Raw genomic sequence first — 20,552 nt, forward strand, 5'->3', positions numbered from 1 at the left:
CAGGGAATGGTGAGGTAGGGACGGGTGATGACAGAAACACTGGTGTGATGGAAGGGTGTGAAGTATTACATTAAAGAAAGTGCTAGTGCCAAAATACATTGGTCTGCCAAAACCTGTATGGGAATCAGGGTGTGAATGTCCTTACCTGGTGCACTGCAGTGCTAGAGGATATGGAAATGCTTGAGCTTGTTGAGGAAGGGCCTAAATATCTAGTGTGTTGCTCTCCACAGGGCTAATTCAAGATCTGGTCCTTTTTCTATTGAAATTGAACTGTTACATCATGAGCATTACAGAACTGATCTTGTAAAGAATCAATGTTTCTGGTGTTTCTGATCCTAAACATAGCTTGGAGATAATTGTACTTGGTTCAGTGAAACGTTATAACAGATATTGCCAAAATATAAAAATTAGGAATCTCATAAGTATCTGTTAGAGGAAAGCTAAGTCTGCTCAAAACAAAGCTTCCCATGGCATCTGAGGTTTCTTCCCTGTGCTTTCTTACCAGCAGCATTTGGAGGCAGATAATGATGTGGTGGGTTGTGATGAAGTGTGTTGCAGATGGTGATTTCAAGGGGAAGCAGTGTTTCAGAAGATTTTGTCCCATTAGAAACCCTGGCATGTCACAGTCACGTTACATTTTCACTCATACCTTTCAGCTCCTGCTGCATACAGCAGGGTAAGCGTCCAAACTTGCATTGCATTTCTGCACCTCAGCATACACCTCCATTCTTCGTATGGGGCTTTATTGCAAAAGCCTTCAAGACTCAGAGGATTTAGGGCTTCACGTTATGTTTTTAGTGCAGGTTATAGGAGAAAATAAAAACAAGGGGCTGACTAGAAAGAACTGGTTGTTCCTACCAGCTATTCTGATTGCAGAAGAACACTAACTTCCAATAAAAAGCTCCTACAGTGAATATAATGCAATTGATTTATCGTTCATTTTTTACTTAGGTCAAATAAAACTCTGTTTGGAGTTTGTTAGCTAGGTGCAACTCTTTGAGAACTGAGCGTGCTGAATAACGAGTAGGTGGATAAACTTCTGATTAAAACAGGTTTCATTCCTAACTCAACCCTGTAAAACAAAGGGAGAAATGAAAAGTCACACTAGGTGGGATTGCCAGGAATCCAGTGTGGTCTACTAACAGACAGGCCATATTCTGTGCAGTCACTTTAATGTAATGCTCTCTTCTGTGGTTTTATGGCAGTCCTGCAAGGTTCAGTGAAAGCAGGGAGGGGTCAATCTAAACAGCAGCAGCTACTGCCAGTCCTCCTCCGCTGTCATATGCAGGCAGCTACTCATGGAGGGTTGATGCCTCTTTCAGATACTTCAACCCACACAGTCAGAATTGTAGCAGTACTCTCATTTTAAAAAATGAAGTAGTTGTATAACTTTCTGGAAGGAATGTAGAAAAGTTGGACGACTACTCTTAAGGTGCCTGTGTGTTCATTCTCAGGCTTGCAAGTCTTCCCTCGGTTTGCTCCAGAATCAGGAGCTGAAAGCTCAGTCCATGTCACACCGTGCTGAGAGCTAATACAGCTACGCTGCTTTTGGGTCCTGGGCTAGGGTCTCTTCATGGGTCTGTAGGGACACACCAGCAGGCTCAGAGCAAGCATGGGATCTCTGTCACATCCACTGCATGGTGCAGATACGCTGAAGGGCCACCACAAATGACCTTCCTGAAGTTTACGTTCGGTAGCTGATGAACTGCAAACACAGTTTCTACTCACCACACCCTAATATAGCCTTGAAAGCCCTCGAAAGCAGAAGCCATATCTCTTTGTGAGTCCAAACCCAGCAGCCTATTTCTCTCATGGCTCCTCTTTCCTCTTCTGATACTATGTGTTCCTATGATTTGTGTGAAACTGAAAAGCTTTAAAAACAGGAAAGAAAGTCACAGCATGGAAACTCCATTGTTTTGCTGTTCTGAAGCCCTGTGCCTTTGTAGGCTTTTCTTCTGGTAAATCTAATATGTTATGTTATATTCTGAACAGAATTGCAAATAGAAAGTTCACCTCCTTGCTCTCCTCCATACTTTTCATAGTCCTGTGATTTACTGGGATCAATATACATCAGTAGAGTGGAAAAACTTCAGAGGAGCTTTAGAAAAATGAAGCTTTACCACACACTTCTGTCAGATGCAAATATGGCATATAGGCCAGCAATACATGGAGCTTTCACATAAGATGTTATATCGTTAATGTATACCACTACTCCCCAAGCAGTCAGCCTCTGTGGAAATTGAAACTCAAAATTGACATGGTCTGAGATACTTAAGTTCAGCAATAAAGTTGTAAATACCTTGCCATCACACAATATGCAAAAATTTCAAGGGCAGCTAAAGAAACTTTTAAACCATATCCTTGCAGACTTCTTTCGCTGTCATCTCATGCCTTCACCCAGCTCGCTACCTCCGTTAGTGATGTCAGTATGGAGAGCCTATACATCCCAAATGAAAAATCAAAGCAGAGCAGCAATAACAGTGCCTCAAGGTCCATAGAAAGTGCTTCAAAATCAACTTCAAAGCTGCAAGATCAAGACCAGGAAAGTAAATGGGAGAAATAACATTAGTCTTGTGACAGCTATAGATATGATGGGAAGATAAGCAGTTTTCTCCAGACCCTTTTGAGTAATAGAGTCAGAAGAAACAGTGGTTTGTGTCTCCTTTCCTTTTCTGCCAACAGCTGTAATTTACACATTGTGAATTTGTATACTGTAGGTACATATTAAGTTAGAAAATGACAAGCACTGTGAAGTTCTCAAATATGCAACTACTGTCCAAAACCTGTAGATGGAATTAAAAGTCCCTACATTTACCCTATGATCCTGCTTTGCCATGCAAAATATTTGGGGCCATGCTGCACACATAGTCTGGCATATCCCTACTGAGTAGGAGCCAAACTCTGTTCGGCCCCATTTTCAGAAATTACTTGACTCGAGAGTGCACAAAACAAGACAGATTTTGTTTTACGTGATAATGCTAGCTGCAGAGAGCTCCTGTGGCTCAGTGCAGCTACAGTTCAGCTTCAAAAGCTGGTCATTTGGGAGCAAATAGATGCCCTCCAGTCTCAGCTGGCATTTTGTGCCCCTTTTACTCTCAGTTCTGTCGTAGTGAATGATATTCAGTTAATTAAATGTACCGCTTCTGCTCTGCAAAGCTGCCAGCAAAATCTTTGTAATGAGATTAGATAATGTACAGCCTTTTCCCTAAGAAATGCTCTCTAGCTTTGGGGGTTTTCTACTTAGTTTTGCTAATCTGGCTGCTGATACTGAAAATGCAGACCCTTCTCAGCAGAGTCTCCAAATTGCTTCTAAACTATGGCCCTGATTTTACAGAGTTCTCTTCTTCAGTGCTCAGGGCTCGATCCCCATGTTAATAGTGCATGTTGCTGGGAACTTTGCCTGAGGACTGATTGCAAGGACTGAAACCACATTTGGAATGTGGCAGCTGTTTACAAGCACAAAGCAACACCAACGCACAAGCCATGTTATCCATTGAAAATTGCAGAGGGTTAGTTCTAAGAGCGACAGAATGAGGCTTAAATCAGTTATTAAAGTGTAATACTTGCCCTGGTCCCTCATCACTGTTTCCAGAATGGGAGCAATTATTCCTCAACTATTTCAAGAAACAAATACATTCTTTTTCTTTTGGTGGGTCGTAGGTAAAAACAACTCTCAGGTTTATTCTTGCACGTAATGTGAAAAATCAAGCCTTTCATTTATTAAGATGACAGTCTTACCAGTGCTAAGTCTGCATTACTGTATTTACCTTTACGCTCGCGCTGTGAGGGGAGCATTTGGCTTCGCTTTCCGAGTCACTGAGCACAGCTCCAGCTGTAGTCGGTGGGAATGAGGGGTGGCTCTGGCAAGTCAAGTCACACTAGCAATTAGCAACTCCTGTAATGGATGCTTCCATTTTAAAGGCTGCTCTAACAGTGTCACAAAGCTGTAAATATCATTCCAGAGATCATGGAAGAGCTCAGGTCTGAAGCTTTAACTCTTATCAGACTTAAACAGTTTAACATGAAAAACTGAGTAGTATGGGCCTTGAGACAGCTTCCATTTTCCAGTAGTAGTAGGTTATTGATTATTCAGAATTATGCAGCCAGGCATTGAAATCCATTTTATGAAGCAGTTACCATCACCTAATCTTCATGAAGCATAGGATTTCCTTTATGTATAAAACAATAGTATTTAATTGGAATCAAGGCTAAAGAGCTATATAGAGTCTCTCTCAAAACCTCTAGAATTTAATAGAGGATAATTCCCTTTCTGCAGAGGATGTTGTTTAAAAAAAAATCTTAGAAGAAATTCTATAGCCAGGACATGAATATTAAAAAATTCTAAAGGATTGTCCCAGAAGCTTGTGGAATTATTATCACTGTCTAATATTTTCTATATATTATGTAAGTGTCAGTATATTCAGTGGGATAAGTCATTCTGGTGCTCTGTATTCCTTAATGGAATGAATGACTTCGTTCACAAAGCTTAACCTCCATGAGCTTCAATTGACCTTCTGGTATGTAAGAGTGATGATACTGAGCTGAAGTACTAGCAGTGTCGTATATTTGAAAAGTGCTGGACATCACTATTCTTTACTAATTATCCTGTAAATTTTTTTCATTGAAATTGAGATTCCTTCAAGAGATACTGGAAAAATATTTTTGCTCATAGAAATGCTGTCATAAATATTTAAACATTTATGTAACCTTTGAATACTTTAGCAACATTTACATTAGTATAACAGAAATGGGTAAATGGGTTTACACACCAAAACACAAGATTCTGAATTTGATGAATACAAGCAGGACATCTACCATTATCATATCTCCTCACTTTGGTTCAGTCTTAAAAGTTCTGAGACTTTTTAAACCTCACCATGTTTAATTAAGGGCAAACCACACAGACCTCTACCTAGAAAATGGACTGATGCCTCACAAATTTCCAGTGTTCATAAACTTGACAGGATTGCCATATTAAAAATGTCTCTTTTTGTCCTTCAGAACTGTCCTTCAGAGACTGGGCTGATATCTCCAGAGGTGAAAAACCACTAGGAGAATAAACAAGCTTAGACTAGACTAGACTCACAGAGTCAGTACCACTCATTTATTTTTAGGTCTTACAATTGTCGTTCTTTCCAATTCTGTGTACAACAGGTAGGAAGCAGAACAGACAGTGGTTTGAGTTCACCATCTTTTGAAAGACAGTCTTAGCTTATATTTGACATGAAACTTGTCTTTTGTAAACTATCTGCCTCCACCAGTAATTGAATGAAGATTTCTCAGCAATCTGTAGCAGAATTTAACCCAGTAAAACCGATATTCTTACAGAAGTGTCAACAGCCCCTTTATGGCTGCACAGTCCAAGGCAGTACATCCTTTGTGGTGACCTCAAGCAACTCAGACTCCCTTCTTGCAATTCTGCAATACAGAGGTCATGGTGGGATCAAGACCTTAATGTGAAAGGAGTAAGTAAAGGAAGACCCAGAGGTTCTGCATTTGACTGGTAACGGTATTAGGAATCTCCTTAATATTCACTGCAGCTAATCCGTTCATTACGAGATGGAAAGGTACATTCACTCCCCAGATCACAAAGTCACATAGTGCCATAGGTAGTGATTCAGGAGTGACTGTCTCTTGATTTCCAGGCAGTAGTTTTCTCCGTCAGCTCAATAAAATGTGATTTGTTGCAGAGAGAATCCATCCAAGTCATCTGGAAAGGCAGTGGCCTTTGTTACAAAGGGGCACAAAAATATAATGCCAGAAAAAAGAAAGACAAAGAAGAAACCTCTAGGGAATTGTGCTTAGCCCTGTCTTTTGCTGTCTAGCTTCTTTATTTTAGTTTTAATCTGGAGAGAGAAGTTAGAAAAATAGAAAAAAGGGGGAAAGTAGTTGAATGCAGCTTAATAATGAAAGAAACTGCTGAAATAGCATCAGAAAACTCTTTAAAATGCAAAACTTCTTGCTGATCTGCTACTCAGGATAGAAAAAAAACAATCACTTAAAGGTGGTGGCTAAGCAGGCTTTCCCTTCATCATCTCTCGCTTCTTCTGATGCCAAAGATAAAAAGCATTTTCAGAGGGAAGATGTTTTCATAGTAAAAGCATAAATACTACAGGAGATGAGAGACTGATCACTGTTCACAGAGTCTCCAGCTTCTATTAGAAACTTCCTTAGACTACTGTGGGCAGGACTCACAGATGAGAGACAGTCATTGTACTGTTCACTGACCTTCCAGAAGCACTGCAAAACCCTGGAAGAGAACAGAGAGATACTTTTATCTATCAAAAATGCTTGAACAAATATACCTTTTTAATTAAAAAGCATTTGAGTTCTAATATGATCCAGTTTAATTTATTACTCTTTTTAATCACCTTTCTATCCTTCCTCCATGATTCCATGCAACAGTGTTTTAGGTTGTCCCTACCAGTCCTCTTTCCATCTCTTTTAACCCCATATGAGAACAGATCAAAACAGTTTTACCAAGTCTGCGCTCAATAACTCCACAAACAAGTTGCCTGTGATGTTATTTCCATCTGAGTTAATCTGAGCTAAGGGGATCTGTTGTCGCACCACATAACCCCTAACTTTTTTTGTGAGGGGTGTCTGCTTAGAAAATCAGACCTTACACGTGGCTTGCTGATGTTGTAAATTGTAGCAGAATCAGTACATCTGGATTTGTTCTCTGAGGATGAGAAATCCTTTTTATTTATTTTTCAAGTGACACTGTGTGAGACAAGGGCAAGGGAAGCAAACCCACTTGCTCTCATTCTGCTAGCCTAGCATAGCTAAGCTTAGCTGAGATGTGTTGCTTACAGAGGCTGTAGACTATGGAATAGCTTTAATTGAATGTTTCTTGAGAAGGGCTATCCTTAATTCTGTACATATGGAGAGCACACACACATGGTGAATTAGACGCTGAGATACTTTCTCCCTTTCATTCCCTGTATAGCACTAGTTGGGAAGTCTGTTGCCTTTCTTTGTCAAAAGCAATCAGTGTTGCTTCAAGAATGGATACCTGCAAGCACAATAGTTAAAATGCATACAGTAATACAACACAATATAAGCTTTGCTCCTCCTGTACTCTCTGTGTACTACCTCTTTATCAGAAATACAGGAACAGAAGAAAGAGCATGTGTAAGGACATTAGCAATGCTTGTACTTGGTGAAAAGAGTAATGTTTTTTTCAATGCAACTCCTAAAGACCTGCCACTATTGCTGATGCATGTCCAGTAATAAATATTAACCTGTACCAATTCTAAAGGCTGTGTGGTAGCTACAGCAGCCACCTCCTTAGGATGCTGTATATATTTGTTTAGCTATTTGTTTGTCGCATACCCATGAAGGCATATAGCAGCTTTAAAAATACAGATGGAGATTGGATCTCAGCCCAGAACCATTTAGGAATTGCAGTTTTGCTACTATTGTTACAGTGTTTTTTCCCTGGCAGTTGCATTTGTTCTGTTACTGACAACATTGGGCTTTAGATAATATTAAATCATACATCTAGACCAGACCTGGTCAGTCTGAAGCCCAGTATGTTACCAGAAATCTTTGATCAGCATGTGTGTGTGGTTTACTATGTGCATAAATAAGCAACTTGTACAACTAACTCAGAAAGTTCATTCATTTGTCTTTGGGATGAACTCCATAGAAGTGAATGGGATGGAACCAGTTTCAGGATGGCAATGGCAGCTGCTCCAAGAAGAATTAAATTAGATCTTACTGACAAGCCTCCCAAATGCTTCTGCTCAAAGGAAGATAGGGCTAAGGAAAGAAGAGCCATATCTGAAGCTGCTTTGTCAAATGTTCCAGGCATAGGGTCTTCTCCCCCAGGCACACTCATTACTTCCCATTTGGCTCTAGAAGTTGTTCCGTGCTCCGAGTGCAGTGCAGTTCTCTGACTGTTGCCGACCAAGGCTCCCTGGGTTTTGTTGTTTACACCAGTGGGGGAAAATGGACAGAAAGAGTTGAACTGACTTTCCTGAGGTTACAGAGGAAGACAGAAGTTAAGAGTCTGTATCAGCCAGGACTTCCTTGTACCCTGAACTTCGTTGAGGATGTTGTGCTATAGGTAACATTCATATGTGGTATATTAATTAGATATGATTTCCTTTTAACTTCAGCCACCTAACACTTAGGTATCTGGTCTAAGATACTTTGCAGGGTCTCCGTCTCTGGTGGAGAGACACGGGGACCTTCAGGGAGAGGGGTAGTAACACATCAGTAGGTAAGCATCAAGAGAGGCAAGTCACCCACTGGCCGTTCCTGTTTCCATGTAACTGAGACAGCAGCGAGACAATGGGCTTGCTCAAATACATCAGCAGCTCAAATCCAGGAGCTGAATGCCCCCAATATGTGCTAGCGGTTGTATAGTGCTCTAGGCAGAAATGCCTCCATGGTCAGGAACTCAAGGCTTTAAGTCCTGACATATAGCCCTTGCTTGGCTGTGCAGTTGGAGTTGTTTTCATGAGAAACATTTTCATGATGTTTCCTCTCCCAGGGTGAAGCTGATGCAATGGCACCACAGAAAGAAAGAGCAGCCCATCTAGGAAAGAGTTCTGAACTACTGCATGGTATTAGGTATTGTATTATGCACCTGTGCTGCATAGTACTTTTAGATTAGATCAGTCATTCTGAAACAGCCTAGTGTGAACTAAACTCCTTTCTGTATTGCCATTCAAGTTAATACATGTAAAAATAGGGCATGCCATTCACAGTGATAAAATGAATAAATTTCTGCCACCTTCAGACTTTTAAACCTGTCTTAGATGGTCTGATGGAGAAGCCTAAATAGACAGACGGGTCAGGTATTGTAGTATGTAGTACTGTTTTCAGTCAACAGAGACCAGTTACAGCATAACCCTCTTAGGCAATGAGTCATAGAAACGTTTGTATTATGTTCTCTGAAGTTTCATTTTGCAATCTCGCCATCAGATATTTTACCAGAATGTGAGCAGTGCCAAAACCTGACAGAGGATACAAACGGGATGTGTATGTCAAACTGGGAACAGTTTAGCTCCTGTATCTGTGGTCACAGAGGACATCCATCTGTTTGATTAGCCTGGGGACATAAGCATTTCCAGCTGATAATCTTCATTTGAATAAAATGATACTGGGAATGGGAGTGCGGATAAAAGGGAGCAGATGATAATATAAATATATGTTCAGGTGGGGAGATGCATTGTCACCACTAACGATACTCATTATGGGTGATGAAATAGAATTCTGTCGGGATGGGAGCAAGAGCAGGAGTTGAAGAGATCTGCTGGTTTTAGTGTTAATTTCTGCAGACATACCAGCTCATTTAGTAATGTAACAGCTCCCGTTGCTAGCCACTTAATGTATGATTAATGTGCCACAGGATTTCCCCAGACATTTATGACACCTTTAGGAATAGATATGACAATGACTTTATCACATGGAGTCACTTCATACTATCTGCATCCCTCTTAATGATTTATATATTCAGGAGTGATTTTATCACTAGTACTCAGTAACGTAATAAATGAGAAAACTCAATGGTCTGTAAATTACAACATTGATTAAAGAAGTGATTACTGATATAACTCTTACACGACTATGATAATGCTTGCTTATATTTCAGGACAGCATTTACATGTTAATGATAAATCTACCGCAGTGTTTAGAAATACTTTACAGCTTTAATCCAAATGTAAACATTTATAAACAGATAATGTTTATTGCGGAGGAAATGAGTAGACTTCTGTTACTCTTCAGTGGATGAAATCCACTCCACAGCCAGCTTTGTCTTGACAACTGAAAGCAGCATCACCCCCTGATGAAGGTACCCATCAGGGTAGAGCTTTGATTTGCTGCTTGCCTCTATTGAGACTTGTTTTGATTTTTTGGATTCCTCTTGACCAAGCCATGGAGGAGCCTTGTTCATTATAAATTCCACAGCGCTGTGATCAGCTGGTGGCTCGCTGCATAACAAACAGAAAATCAACCACCAGCTTCATAAATAGTATCCAGTCTTTAGGCATCTCCAGCATAATTATGCCTCCTAAACCAATGAAGGATTTTTGTGTTCAGCTGCTCCCATTGTAAAAGGCCACCATTAACATGCATAAAGAGAAGGGAGCCTTTTTTGTTTGTTTGTGGTTTTGAGATGCCAGGGTTACCCTTTCAGCTTGTTTTGTCACAGTGATTACCTTTTCTTCTTTCTCTCTCTCTTCCCCCCCTTAGGTTTCTGACAGATGTGACTATGTTTTTGTCAATGGCAAAGAAATGAAGGGCAAGGTGAACGCGCTTGTGAACTTCACGTATCAGTATCTGAGTGCTCCTCTGCAAATCACAGTCTGGGTTCCACGCTTGCCTCTTCAGATAGACATTTCAGACACAGAACTGAGCCAAATAAAAGGCTGGCGAGTCCCAGTTGTTTCCAACAAAAGGTGAGTTTGAGTTGCTAAATTTCTTGGGTCTTTTTGTAAGATGAATGGAGTTGATTTTAATTCTCAGCAAGAGCAGCTGCAGCACCTGCACCCAAAATGCAGCAACTTTCCCTGAGGAACAGCAGTACTGGAATCTCCAGCTTTGCACTGGACATCTGCAGATATAATAAAGCTTTTAAAATTTGTGGGAGTTTTGCTTCTGTGTGTGTGTCTGACGTGTGCAACAGAGTACTGTGTGGTGCTCTGATAAGGTCCGCTTAAAGAGTTGTTGTTGTTCAGACATACCAGCTTAGATGAAAAAGTGGTATAGGCCATTTGTATGGTCCTTCATCATACTAGATAGCCATGAATCAGCAATGGTCCGAAAAACCAGAAGGGAGGGCTGTTATTTAAGGGGGTACTCTCCATTAGCACTCTAATGTTAGTTTTCAGTAATGTTCTTGAAAACATTTCTTTATGCTTCATTTTCTTACAAAAAAAGACCCACCAGAGACAGTGATGATGAGGATGAAGATGAGCGGAAAGGAAGAGGATGCACTCTGCAGTACCAGCATGCCATGGTGCGAGTCCTCACACAATTTGTAGCTGAGGATTCTAGCCCTTGGGGTCAGCTGAGCTACCTGCTGGGCTCAGATTGGCAGTTTGACATTACAGACCTGGTGAAGGATTTTATGAAACTGGAGGATCCTCACATTGCCAAGCTGCAGGAAGGCAGGATTTTGATTGGACGGGAAGTAGGAATGACAACGATGCAGGTACTGTGCTCTAGACTGCCACATTCTGCCATTCCCATAGAGAACCTGTGTGTGGGCATAAATCCAGTATAGTGTTCTGCTGTCTTGAAGCAGGATAATTTCCCATTATGTTCCTATGACCTTCTAGAGTGTCACACACAGCATTAACCCAACGACAGTGATCCAAGCTAGAGGCGGTCCAAGGCATGCAGCCTGGCCGGGAGCTGGAAGCCATAGAGCCTTCAGAGGTGTTTAGGAGAGGCGGCATTTCCAGGCTCAGTGAGAAGTCAGAGTTCTTGCCCCACATGGATGCAGGTTACCACCAGTCAGCTGGTGGGCACCATTTTGGCTTTTTGAGATGGAGATCTTTGGATTGTGCCAAGTTTCTTCTGATTTATTTAAACTTTAATTCAGGAAAAAAAATACAACCTGGTTAATAACCCTTCAAGGGTTAAAAACCTTCAAGGCACAAGTGGCCAACACCGTATCCCAGTTCTGCCCCAGCTGAATCCTTACTAAAGACAATGCATAAGGAGTGAATATAGCTAATCTAGGCTGTAGATATGAGATGAGGAAGGTGGAGAAGACAGTATGTCCATGAACTAGCTATCCTTAGTTCCCTAAAGATAGCAGTATGGCCCTTAGTTTCATTAAAGAGAAGGATATCATACTACCTTGATGTTCCATCAGAAACAGAAAAGAGAGAGAAATGAGAATTTCCAAGCAAAGCAGTGAAGGGCAAATCCTAGATGTTGCTAACCTCCCTTTGAAATGGTTGGGAAGTAAGTCTGATGAGCTCATCCATAGTGGGACATAGAATAACAGGGGAAGAAAGTTTTAAATCAACTCTTCTAGTGAATTGATGCAAATAGCACAACTGAGACAGTATAGCTCTCAGTATTGGATGCCATGTTCTCAGCCATAACCTCTCTACTGAAGGTTTTTCTGACCCTGCTAATGAAATCAGACTGCCTTTTCAGTGTGCTCTGCTGTTTCATTCCTGTGTGTAAAGCTTTGGAGACAAGGAGGGGTGATGACCTTAAGAAAGGTTATTTTAATTGATCAGCCTTTTCCTAAGTTGATTCTTTTGTGTTTCTCCAAAGGTTTTGTCTCCTCTGTCTGACTCCATCCTGGCAGAGAAGACAGTGACTGTGCTAGATGACAAAGTGACCATAACAGACCTTGGAGTCCAGCTGGTGGCTGGGCTTTCACTCTTTCTTCAGCCAAGTGCAGCAAGTAGTCGGGCTATTGTGGCTACAACCATTGCCCAAGAGTTGCTTCATACTCCTAAGCAGGTAGTGTATGCTCCATATTTACTGTCGTTGCCTTTTGGGATGGGGCAGTGTTTTATCAATGTGAAGTACAGGTGATAATTCATAACAAGTTTAGAAGTTAAAGTATAGGTGTAGTACATGTCCATGTCAATTGCTTTCCTCTAGAGTTACTCTGGAATTGTCTTCTCATTTCTTCACTTCAAATATGGACTTAATCTGCAGTAAAAGTTCTGGCTACACTGACGTTTATATTATGTACATTTTTAATAACTTTCTTTAAATGATGCAACATCTGTTATTTTCGCAACACAGCCAGTCTTTGGACAGTGATCCTTGTTTGCTATATGAGCATGCCCTTGTCTTCCATGCCAGAAAGCAGAGAGCTCTGTGTGTCACAACAATTTAATATTTTGAAGAGCTATAAAATAGAGGCAGAAGATAGCCAAATACATTTCTTTTTCCTCCTGGAGTCACGGCAGACTGCCAGGCTCCTCTCTCCTTTTATTTTTTAGATGGATTTTGGGGGGTTCGTCATGCAGTTCATGTGCTGATCCTACTTAATTTAAGCCAGCAAATTCCTGTCTCTGTGAAGGGAGTCTTTCAACCAGCATGTTTCAGGTCACAACCCACATGGAAAAGAAGATTGGACAACACCACCAGATCAAGGCAAACAGTTGCTCTGGAACAGATTAAAAACAAGGGTCAGTAGCAGTGGAACAAGCTGTATGTTCATTGCTCTTTCAGTCAGTTGATTTGAAGGATTGGGGAAGTAGGACTGGGGACCATGCAATTAAGTCTGTCCACAGCTACTCCTCTCACAGAAACTGTATTTCATCTCACAGAGATAGGGAGAGATCTCAAGTCAAGTTTTATGGCCCATTTTCATGATTATTGCTACCTAATTTTCTGGAACATAAAAATAATTTAGATTGTTTTATAACTTAGTGACAGGAAAATGTCCAAACTAGAAGGACATGCTGCCCATCTGTTCCATTTACTGCATCCTGTAAACATAAGAATCTTATGTAATTAACCCATTTATACCCTTCTCCAGGGCTTAGAAACCATGTCTGACATACTGGCTTCAGACAGAGACTGTAAAAGCAAAAGCTAAACCATTGCTAACCCAATTCTGTTATGTAGGACGGAGCATCATTGGAAGAATCATGGCTTTGACTGCAGATAAAAGAGCTTGTGAATCTGGAAAAGTTGCACAGATATATTGTCAACTTCTCAGATTTATAGATGGTCTGTCCTGAGTATGCAAAGATACTTATCAACAGCAGGTTATGGCATATTATGACAGGGCATTTCAGTAGTGCACAACATGACATCTCCTATTGTATTATGGCAGGGCAAAATATGATATCACGTGTCGTTATACACTGTGTTCAGTTTTGGGCCTCTCACTACAAGAAAGACTTTGAGGTGCTGGACTGCATCCAAAGGAGGGCAACAAAGCTGGTGAAGAGTCTGGAGCACAAGGGTTATGAGGAGCGGCTGAGGGAACTGGGGTTGTTCAGTCTGGAGAAAAGGAGGCTCATGGGAGGCCTTATCGCTCTCTACAACTACCTGAAAGGAGGTTGTAGGGAGGTGGGTGTCAGTCTCTTCTCCCAAGTAGCAAGCGATAGGACAAGAGGGAACAGCCTCAAGTTGCCCCAGGGGACGTTTATATTGGATATTAGGAAAAATTTCTTCACCAAAATGGTTGTCAAGCATTGGAACAGGCTGCCCAGGGAAGTGGTTGAGTCACCATCCCTGGTGGTGTTTAAAAGACGTGTAGATGTGGTGCCTGGGGACATGGTTTAGTGGTGGACTTGGCAGTGCTAGGTTAACGGTTGGACTTGATGATCTTAAAAGGTCTTTTCCAACCTAAATGATTCTATGAGTCTATATCACTACAACTGGCAAGTTATAAAATAATACAAAAGAGTAAAAATGTGGAAACGTGGTTTGTTTTGAAATTATTTTTCCCAGCATCTGTGTTATGGAACAATTTTAGTGAAATATTATGTTTAAGCTGATGTTCTTTTGCGAGACAATTTCAATTTCCTGAGAGTGGCACATTTCTGATACAGAAGTGACTGGGCTTATCAGGCTCTCATTCTGAGCAATGCCTTCTGCTTCTGGTACTGCCGGGCAGTGTGGGATGCTGCTGTCCCTATTGTCCTCTTTCTGGGCCTACAGATAGCACTACTGCATCATGCTCACTGAAGATACCAACTGTAAAACAGGAGGCAAGAGAAAATCAAGCATCTTTTTCTCAGTAAAAGGAAGTTTAAAATCTGTTGCTTCTTCTCCAGACTCCATCTGGAAAAAAACCAGGACCTAGACGCTATTAAAGGCAGTGGAAAACTTTCTCTACATCAGGATCTGGAACACCCAAGGAAATCTGGTTGCTTAGTAGTAGTCCCAAATTAGACAGTTTTTCCCACTCCTTCAATGCATTTCTGTCCCAGTTTCCTGCATACATAGAGCAGCATGTTCTTCTGGAATCCCACTTCAGTCTCTGCCTCTCCTCCCAGCTCCTCCAGTCTGGAGCCCGCCCACCCCCATTGCCTCTGGTTGTTTTCCCACCACCTCCTCTTCATCAGGAATAAAAGAAGTGTCCTGCCTGCTTCCCAGCTGAAGGCTTCGCTGTGAGCATCACTCCTCATTTTGGGGAATTTGTGAGGGTCAGTTCCTGCTCAAGCACTGTGAGTGTTTGCGATCCTGATTCTGGTCGTGCCAGGTCAGTGTGGATTGTAAGCACAGTCCCTAGTTACTTGGGCACTTTGGCAGTGCCTTCATCCTGGAGGCCTGAGCTAATTCCGCATACTGTGCAATTCACTTCCTACCTTATTGTAAGCCACTCATTTGTTCTCAGGCCTAAATCTTACTCAGCCTATAGACAGGATTTGCCCAAGGAAGGGCCGTTGAAAAGAGACCTTAGGCACTTTGCATTTGCATCACCAAAAAAATAAGATGGGAATAGATTTCACACTAGAAAATACATTGAAGGAAATAGTCTTAGCGTAGGAGTGGCCTGTAGAGTCACGTACATCTTTTCCTTTCATTTGCAGTTTGAATGAAGGATATTACATTAAAGTTACTTGCCCTTAGAAGAATTAATGCAAATGTAGGAATACTTGGGGCTGAATTTTGCAAGAAGTGACTCATGATTTGAAGTATATCAGCTGAGATCCTTACTGAGCTGGAATTCCAGAAGGCAAGTGCTGAGTGTTTTCTGAAAATCAAGCCCTTTTGAAAAAGGTTTTTTTTCAAGGAGACAGCCCAGAACTAAACATATACTTGAATGTTGCAAGGACTTCGTTACTTAAGTGTGTCTTTTCCTCTCAAACGAGTTTATAAAAAGGCCCAAATAACTCATGCAAACCTTACTGATGCAACTAAAAACCAAAATAACAGTTAAGGTAGCTGAGGGTTCTATTTTTCTCAGGAATGATTGTGTATGTCTCAGCATTGTTATATGGAAAAAAACAGTCAATGTGTTCTTAGTCAAATGTTTTCCTTGGCTCCACGTTAGCACCTTCAATAGCCAAGCTTCAACACAGATTAGCAAATGTCCTTGGGTAATTGGTACTCCGGCAGGCACAATATTGTCCCTAGCAGATTAAGCAGTACATCTGTAGCATGCAGTGGAAAGCATAAAGCATTATACAGATTGTGCTATTACAGATCTTTCAATATCATAGGAATGAATTCAGTATTTTCACTGTGACTTTCTTTCAATGCATATAATGACTAGCTTAGTTCCTTGATTATAATGACCACACCATGTCTGCTTAGGTAGCACAAAGCAGCCAAAACACAAGTCCTGAAAAGTTGGCAGTTTCTCCAAGTACTTAGCAATCTAAAGAAGATAAGCTAAAATTTTTTTTCTTGGATGCCTTAAATTAGGTATCTTTATCTGTAGTTGGGCAACTAATTACCTGAGGTGACCTTGAGGGATGCTGAGCCCATACTTCTTTTTTTTTTAATCAGTGGCGAGCTCATTGGCACTGAAAAGTGGATCAGTGATTTAGGTCTCTAAAAATAAATGCAGGTTGACCAACTTTTAAATATCAAATTTGAAATATATTCTGAAAACTTGGAAACTGTAGCTGTGAGCAGTCTATTTTTAGTGGCCATCTGCTCAGGTAGGAAAGCTGTTCCATTTGGCTTGCTGATGGTTGTTAAAATCAACACTGCCATCTTAAAGGCTTCTCCAAAATGTAAATAAAAGAAAACCTACAGTGTTTAAGTGTTTTCTGATCTGAATGAGCTTCAAGGACTCTTAAATTTCAGCTGGCTCTGCAGGGAAACTCACAGTCATATCATAGCTTTTTCATCACTGTAGGGTATTGCATGTGGTCTAATGAACTGAAATGGGAGAGTGAAGAAAGGAAAAAGAAAGCCTTTAATAAACAGCTGTGTGTATTAATATATCTCTCCATGCTGCTGGAAAACTGCAGACATTTTCTTAGGGAAAAAGAGCAACGTTAGTGCTTTCTAAAGGCCAAGTTCTTCTCTTTCACATGTGTAGCTCCCGTTGACATGAGTAACAAGACCCAACCCTGTGAGGTCATCTGTAACCTCAGGGAGTGTCCTCCAGGATGTCCCCTCTCACTCTGATAGGAGGTGAGGGTGCTCAGCACCACCTGAGTCAGAGTGACAAGCTGGAGTTACTTACATGTCCTTGCCTTTTGAATTGACAGGATACTGTCCTGTTTTAGCTTACGTCCTTCATGCAAATTAGTTCTGAGAGTTCACTGACATCTCACAGTTAAGTAACAGATATTAGGAGTATTTTTATGGTGTGGATTCATTACCCTATCCTGGCAGTATAAATTACACTTAAACTGTATTTATATCTTCTTTAAACTGACAGAGCAACGTAATGGCTTACAAGTATGACAAAGGAATTAAGCAGCATGGGAAAGGGAGAAAGGATGTATTGTTAGATAAGAATCTGAATTCTTCCCTTGCAAATACAAGCAAATTCCCACTGGAAAGGAATGTCACATTAGCAGATTGGACAAAAAGGAGAGAAAGAAATACACAGTAGGGGAATGCATGGTTTGAATTAAGATCTGAGTCTTGGCTGCCTTTCATTTCCACATCATAACGATCAAGCCCAATTTTTACTACACAAGCCACGGGCTTAAAAATAAATGCACATGTAATACTTTGATGGAACAATCAGAGCTGGTCTAATAGAAGCTGCTGAGAACAGTATTCCCTTGCTTTTATTTGAGGGAGGGATGTATTTGTTTTCTGCAGAGCCATCCAGCCATCCATTTCTTGCCTTTGGTGTCCTGCCTCACCCCAGGACTATTGCAGCTGACTCCAGCAATTGAGGGTTTATTCACAAATACTTTTATTTGTGCTTTAGTGAACGAAGACCATTAAAAGGCCTCTTTATTCTGAGCGTGGAATAAAATCAAATATACTGATCAGTCCTCACATCTGTGTTTCTAAGCAGCAGAATTCTCTAAAATGCAACCAGTCCTACACACTTTACTCCCCTGTTTTTTGCTTGAAGAATACAAGGTAGGATGCCCTGGTATCAAGCTGACCCCAGCTTTTTGAGGAGGTATTGAAGGGACACTTTGTAATCACCGACTGTGATGCTACAGATGAGCTCAGTGGAACATCCTAAGATAAGCAGACTTTCAAATGCTGTATGGTGCTTTAGAGGGCAAAATAATCATCACTGTGGCTCCCATATTTTCACAGGCAACTCGTGCGAGTCCCAGCACAGAGGGACTCATTAGATCTCTGTATGATGGGCTTTCTACTGAGCTTCCAAACCAGCTCTGCTTCCTGCATTCAGGTTGCCTTTTGGAGTGTGAGCCTTCTTGTTTTATCTAGGTGGAACAGACATAGCCAGCAAACAATAGTGTTTGTGGTGACTCATGTGGCAGGGTTTGAAGTATTCCAGGTCAGGTAAAACAGAATTCCTCAGGGACTGTTGGGTTTCTATTAGTGCCATGTTACTTCTGTACCCTGGTAATTTCCCCTTTGTTTTACTCACTGAAATGTAACAAGTGGATAACAAGGGAGATAAAACTCCTAACAAAAAGAAAAATGCAAGTTTGTCCAGGAAGATTTATCAAGTGGCATCTTTGGACTGATAAACAGCAGTGTAATTCAAGGCCAGAAAAGGTGGTGGAACTGCAGCAGATCAAGAACTGGCCAACTTGCTGAAGTTATACATGGAATGGGGGAAGAGAACAGCAAGGCACAAGGGAAAATATATTCAAAATGTGTCTTGATAAAGCAAGTTTTTTGTGTGCTTAAGGAAAGCATGTTTTTTGATAACAGTGGTTGTGGGAAGCAGTTTCTTCATCTCTTCTGGACTGGATTTTGCTGTCATGAACATAATCTAATGTACATTATCTGACTCACTTCACATCATCACCGTCACCATACAAATCATCCTGTTCTCTAAGAAACACTGACACTGATGTGTAGTTGTGGTCCTTCTGTTCTGGCAGTGCATCTGAGTATGTGTGTGTGTGTGTGCGTGCGCGCGCGTCCATATGTGAAAGAGAGAGGAAAAGTGGAAGAAAGAAAGACTGGAGAGCCAGATGATCCCTCAAACTATTTGTTTATGCTTGATAATTAATGAACACAAGCATCTGTCACCTCAGTGTTGAGGGCATCAGACTAGGGGCAGCAACTTTGCAGGTAAGAAGGCTCCAATCCATCTTCATCTGCTGATAGTAATTGGAGGACCTTGTCAGAGATTTGGAGGGGATTTATTGATGCGGTACATAGGATTTGCAGAAACAGCTTTTTGAAGGACGTGGTACTATATCATTTCTTTTTTCTTTCTTTTTTTTCTTTTTATCTTTTCAGAATTTAAAATCATTTGGGAAATTCACTTCCTTCCTCTGCCTTCAGCTTTCCTTTAATGATGTGAATGAGAGGAGATGATCTCTTGCCAAATAGAATATTTGGGCTGATACAATATACTTTGGCAGGATTTGAAATTCTGTCCCTCTTTCTCTCATTTGTTTTCTTTCCTTTTAAGTAATGTTGTCCATAGTATAAGTGTGACAATGTTGTGTTGTGTTGTGTTGTGAAAAAATTGGTTCTTCCTATGAAAAAGGGGTCTCTTGGAAATAAAAAACGTCAATGCTGGTTGAAAATAATGGCTAAGCTATTGCACACCTCTGTTATCTGTAGTAAATCACATGTGTGCCTGCAAATTTCAGCTGACTGCCATTTCATTTTTCTCTGTCTCTGCTTCATAAAACCAGGAATGCAGAATAGTGGAGAAATAGTGTAAAGAATAAAAGTTGTTTTGAAGTTGCTTACAACTTTGTCAAATTCTAGCCATTTGGCCTGAATTTTTCTATGCTAGCTAATGCTTAACCTGAAAGGTGCCTGAGGGCTGTTAAAGCAGACAGGCATCAAGATAAGAAAACCAAACAGGGATGTGGATATCTTGAAGAAGACGGGAAAGAAGAATATATGGCTCCTCATACTTGTTCTTCTCCAGTGTCTGGACGGAGACCCCAGATCCCTCAGAGGTGCTGTTCTACCACCAGTAAAACCTACTTGCATAGTAAGGGCCATAATCAGATCTGGGGCTCTGCAAGGCTAGGTATGCTAGGCTGTTAAGGTAGGTATTTGGCTATTAAGGAATGCATAAAGGATTTAGTAACGTAAATCCTTTTGTAGAGGTGTGGAACTATGGAAGTCCCCAGCAGAGCTGGGAGGAGACACAGGCCTCATAATTTCCAACCTTAATTGTACAAAGTTGTGCACTTACTTTCTCATTCTGCTCTCTGAAAGAGAGCACCACTGGCAGACAATGTCAAGCCTGTTGTCATATATGCTTGAAATGATGCTGGTGTTTTTTCCTTCCATAGGTTGATGAAAGTAAGTGTATCTTACACACCTCCCTAGTGGTACACAAGGCTGTCCTCTTGTTTTAGGGAGAAGGAAGGCAACAGGGTGTTGAATTGCCAGAGGAGATGCATCTTTTTCTTTCTACTCATATCCATTAAAAAAAAAAAATTCCTTTACTTTCCCACAACTGGGTTTGCTGTACTATAGATTTCTATGATACATATTTGAGCTGTGCCCTGCAGCTTTATGTTTCTGTCTGTTCAGCCATTTCGGGGTTGTTTCTCTAATGA

The 20,552-nt window shown here is 41.0% G+C and overlaps 1 protein-coding gene across 3 annotated transcripts in view; it reads left to right on the forward strand.

The window, feature by feature from the left end:
- The window catches only part of TMEM132C (transmembrane protein 132C), a 224,616-nt gene that overhangs the window by 199,643 nt on the left and 4,421 nt on the right, over nucleotides 1-20,552 (forward strand). For all 3 annotated transcript variants that reach the window (XM_030026281.1, XM_030026282.1, XM_030026283.1), the window contains 3 exons: nucleotides 10,207-10,412; nucleotides 10,894-11,167; nucleotides 12,250-12,441. In XM_030026281.1, the coding sequence (XP_029882141.1) occupies nucleotides 10,207-10,412; nucleotides 10,894-11,167; nucleotides 12,250-12,441 (672 nt within the window). The remainder of the gene's footprint in view (nucleotides 1-10,206; nucleotides 10,413-10,893; nucleotides 11,168-12,249; nucleotides 12,442-20,552) is intronic.

Source organism: Aquila chrysaetos, chromosome 9 (genome assembly GCF_900496995.4).
Source record: "Aquila chrysaetos chrysaetos chromosome 9, bAquChr1.4, whole genome shotgun sequence".
Classification (NCBI taxonomy): domain Eukaryota; kingdom Metazoa; phylum Chordata; class Aves; order Accipitriformes; family Accipitridae; genus Aquila; species Aquila chrysaetos.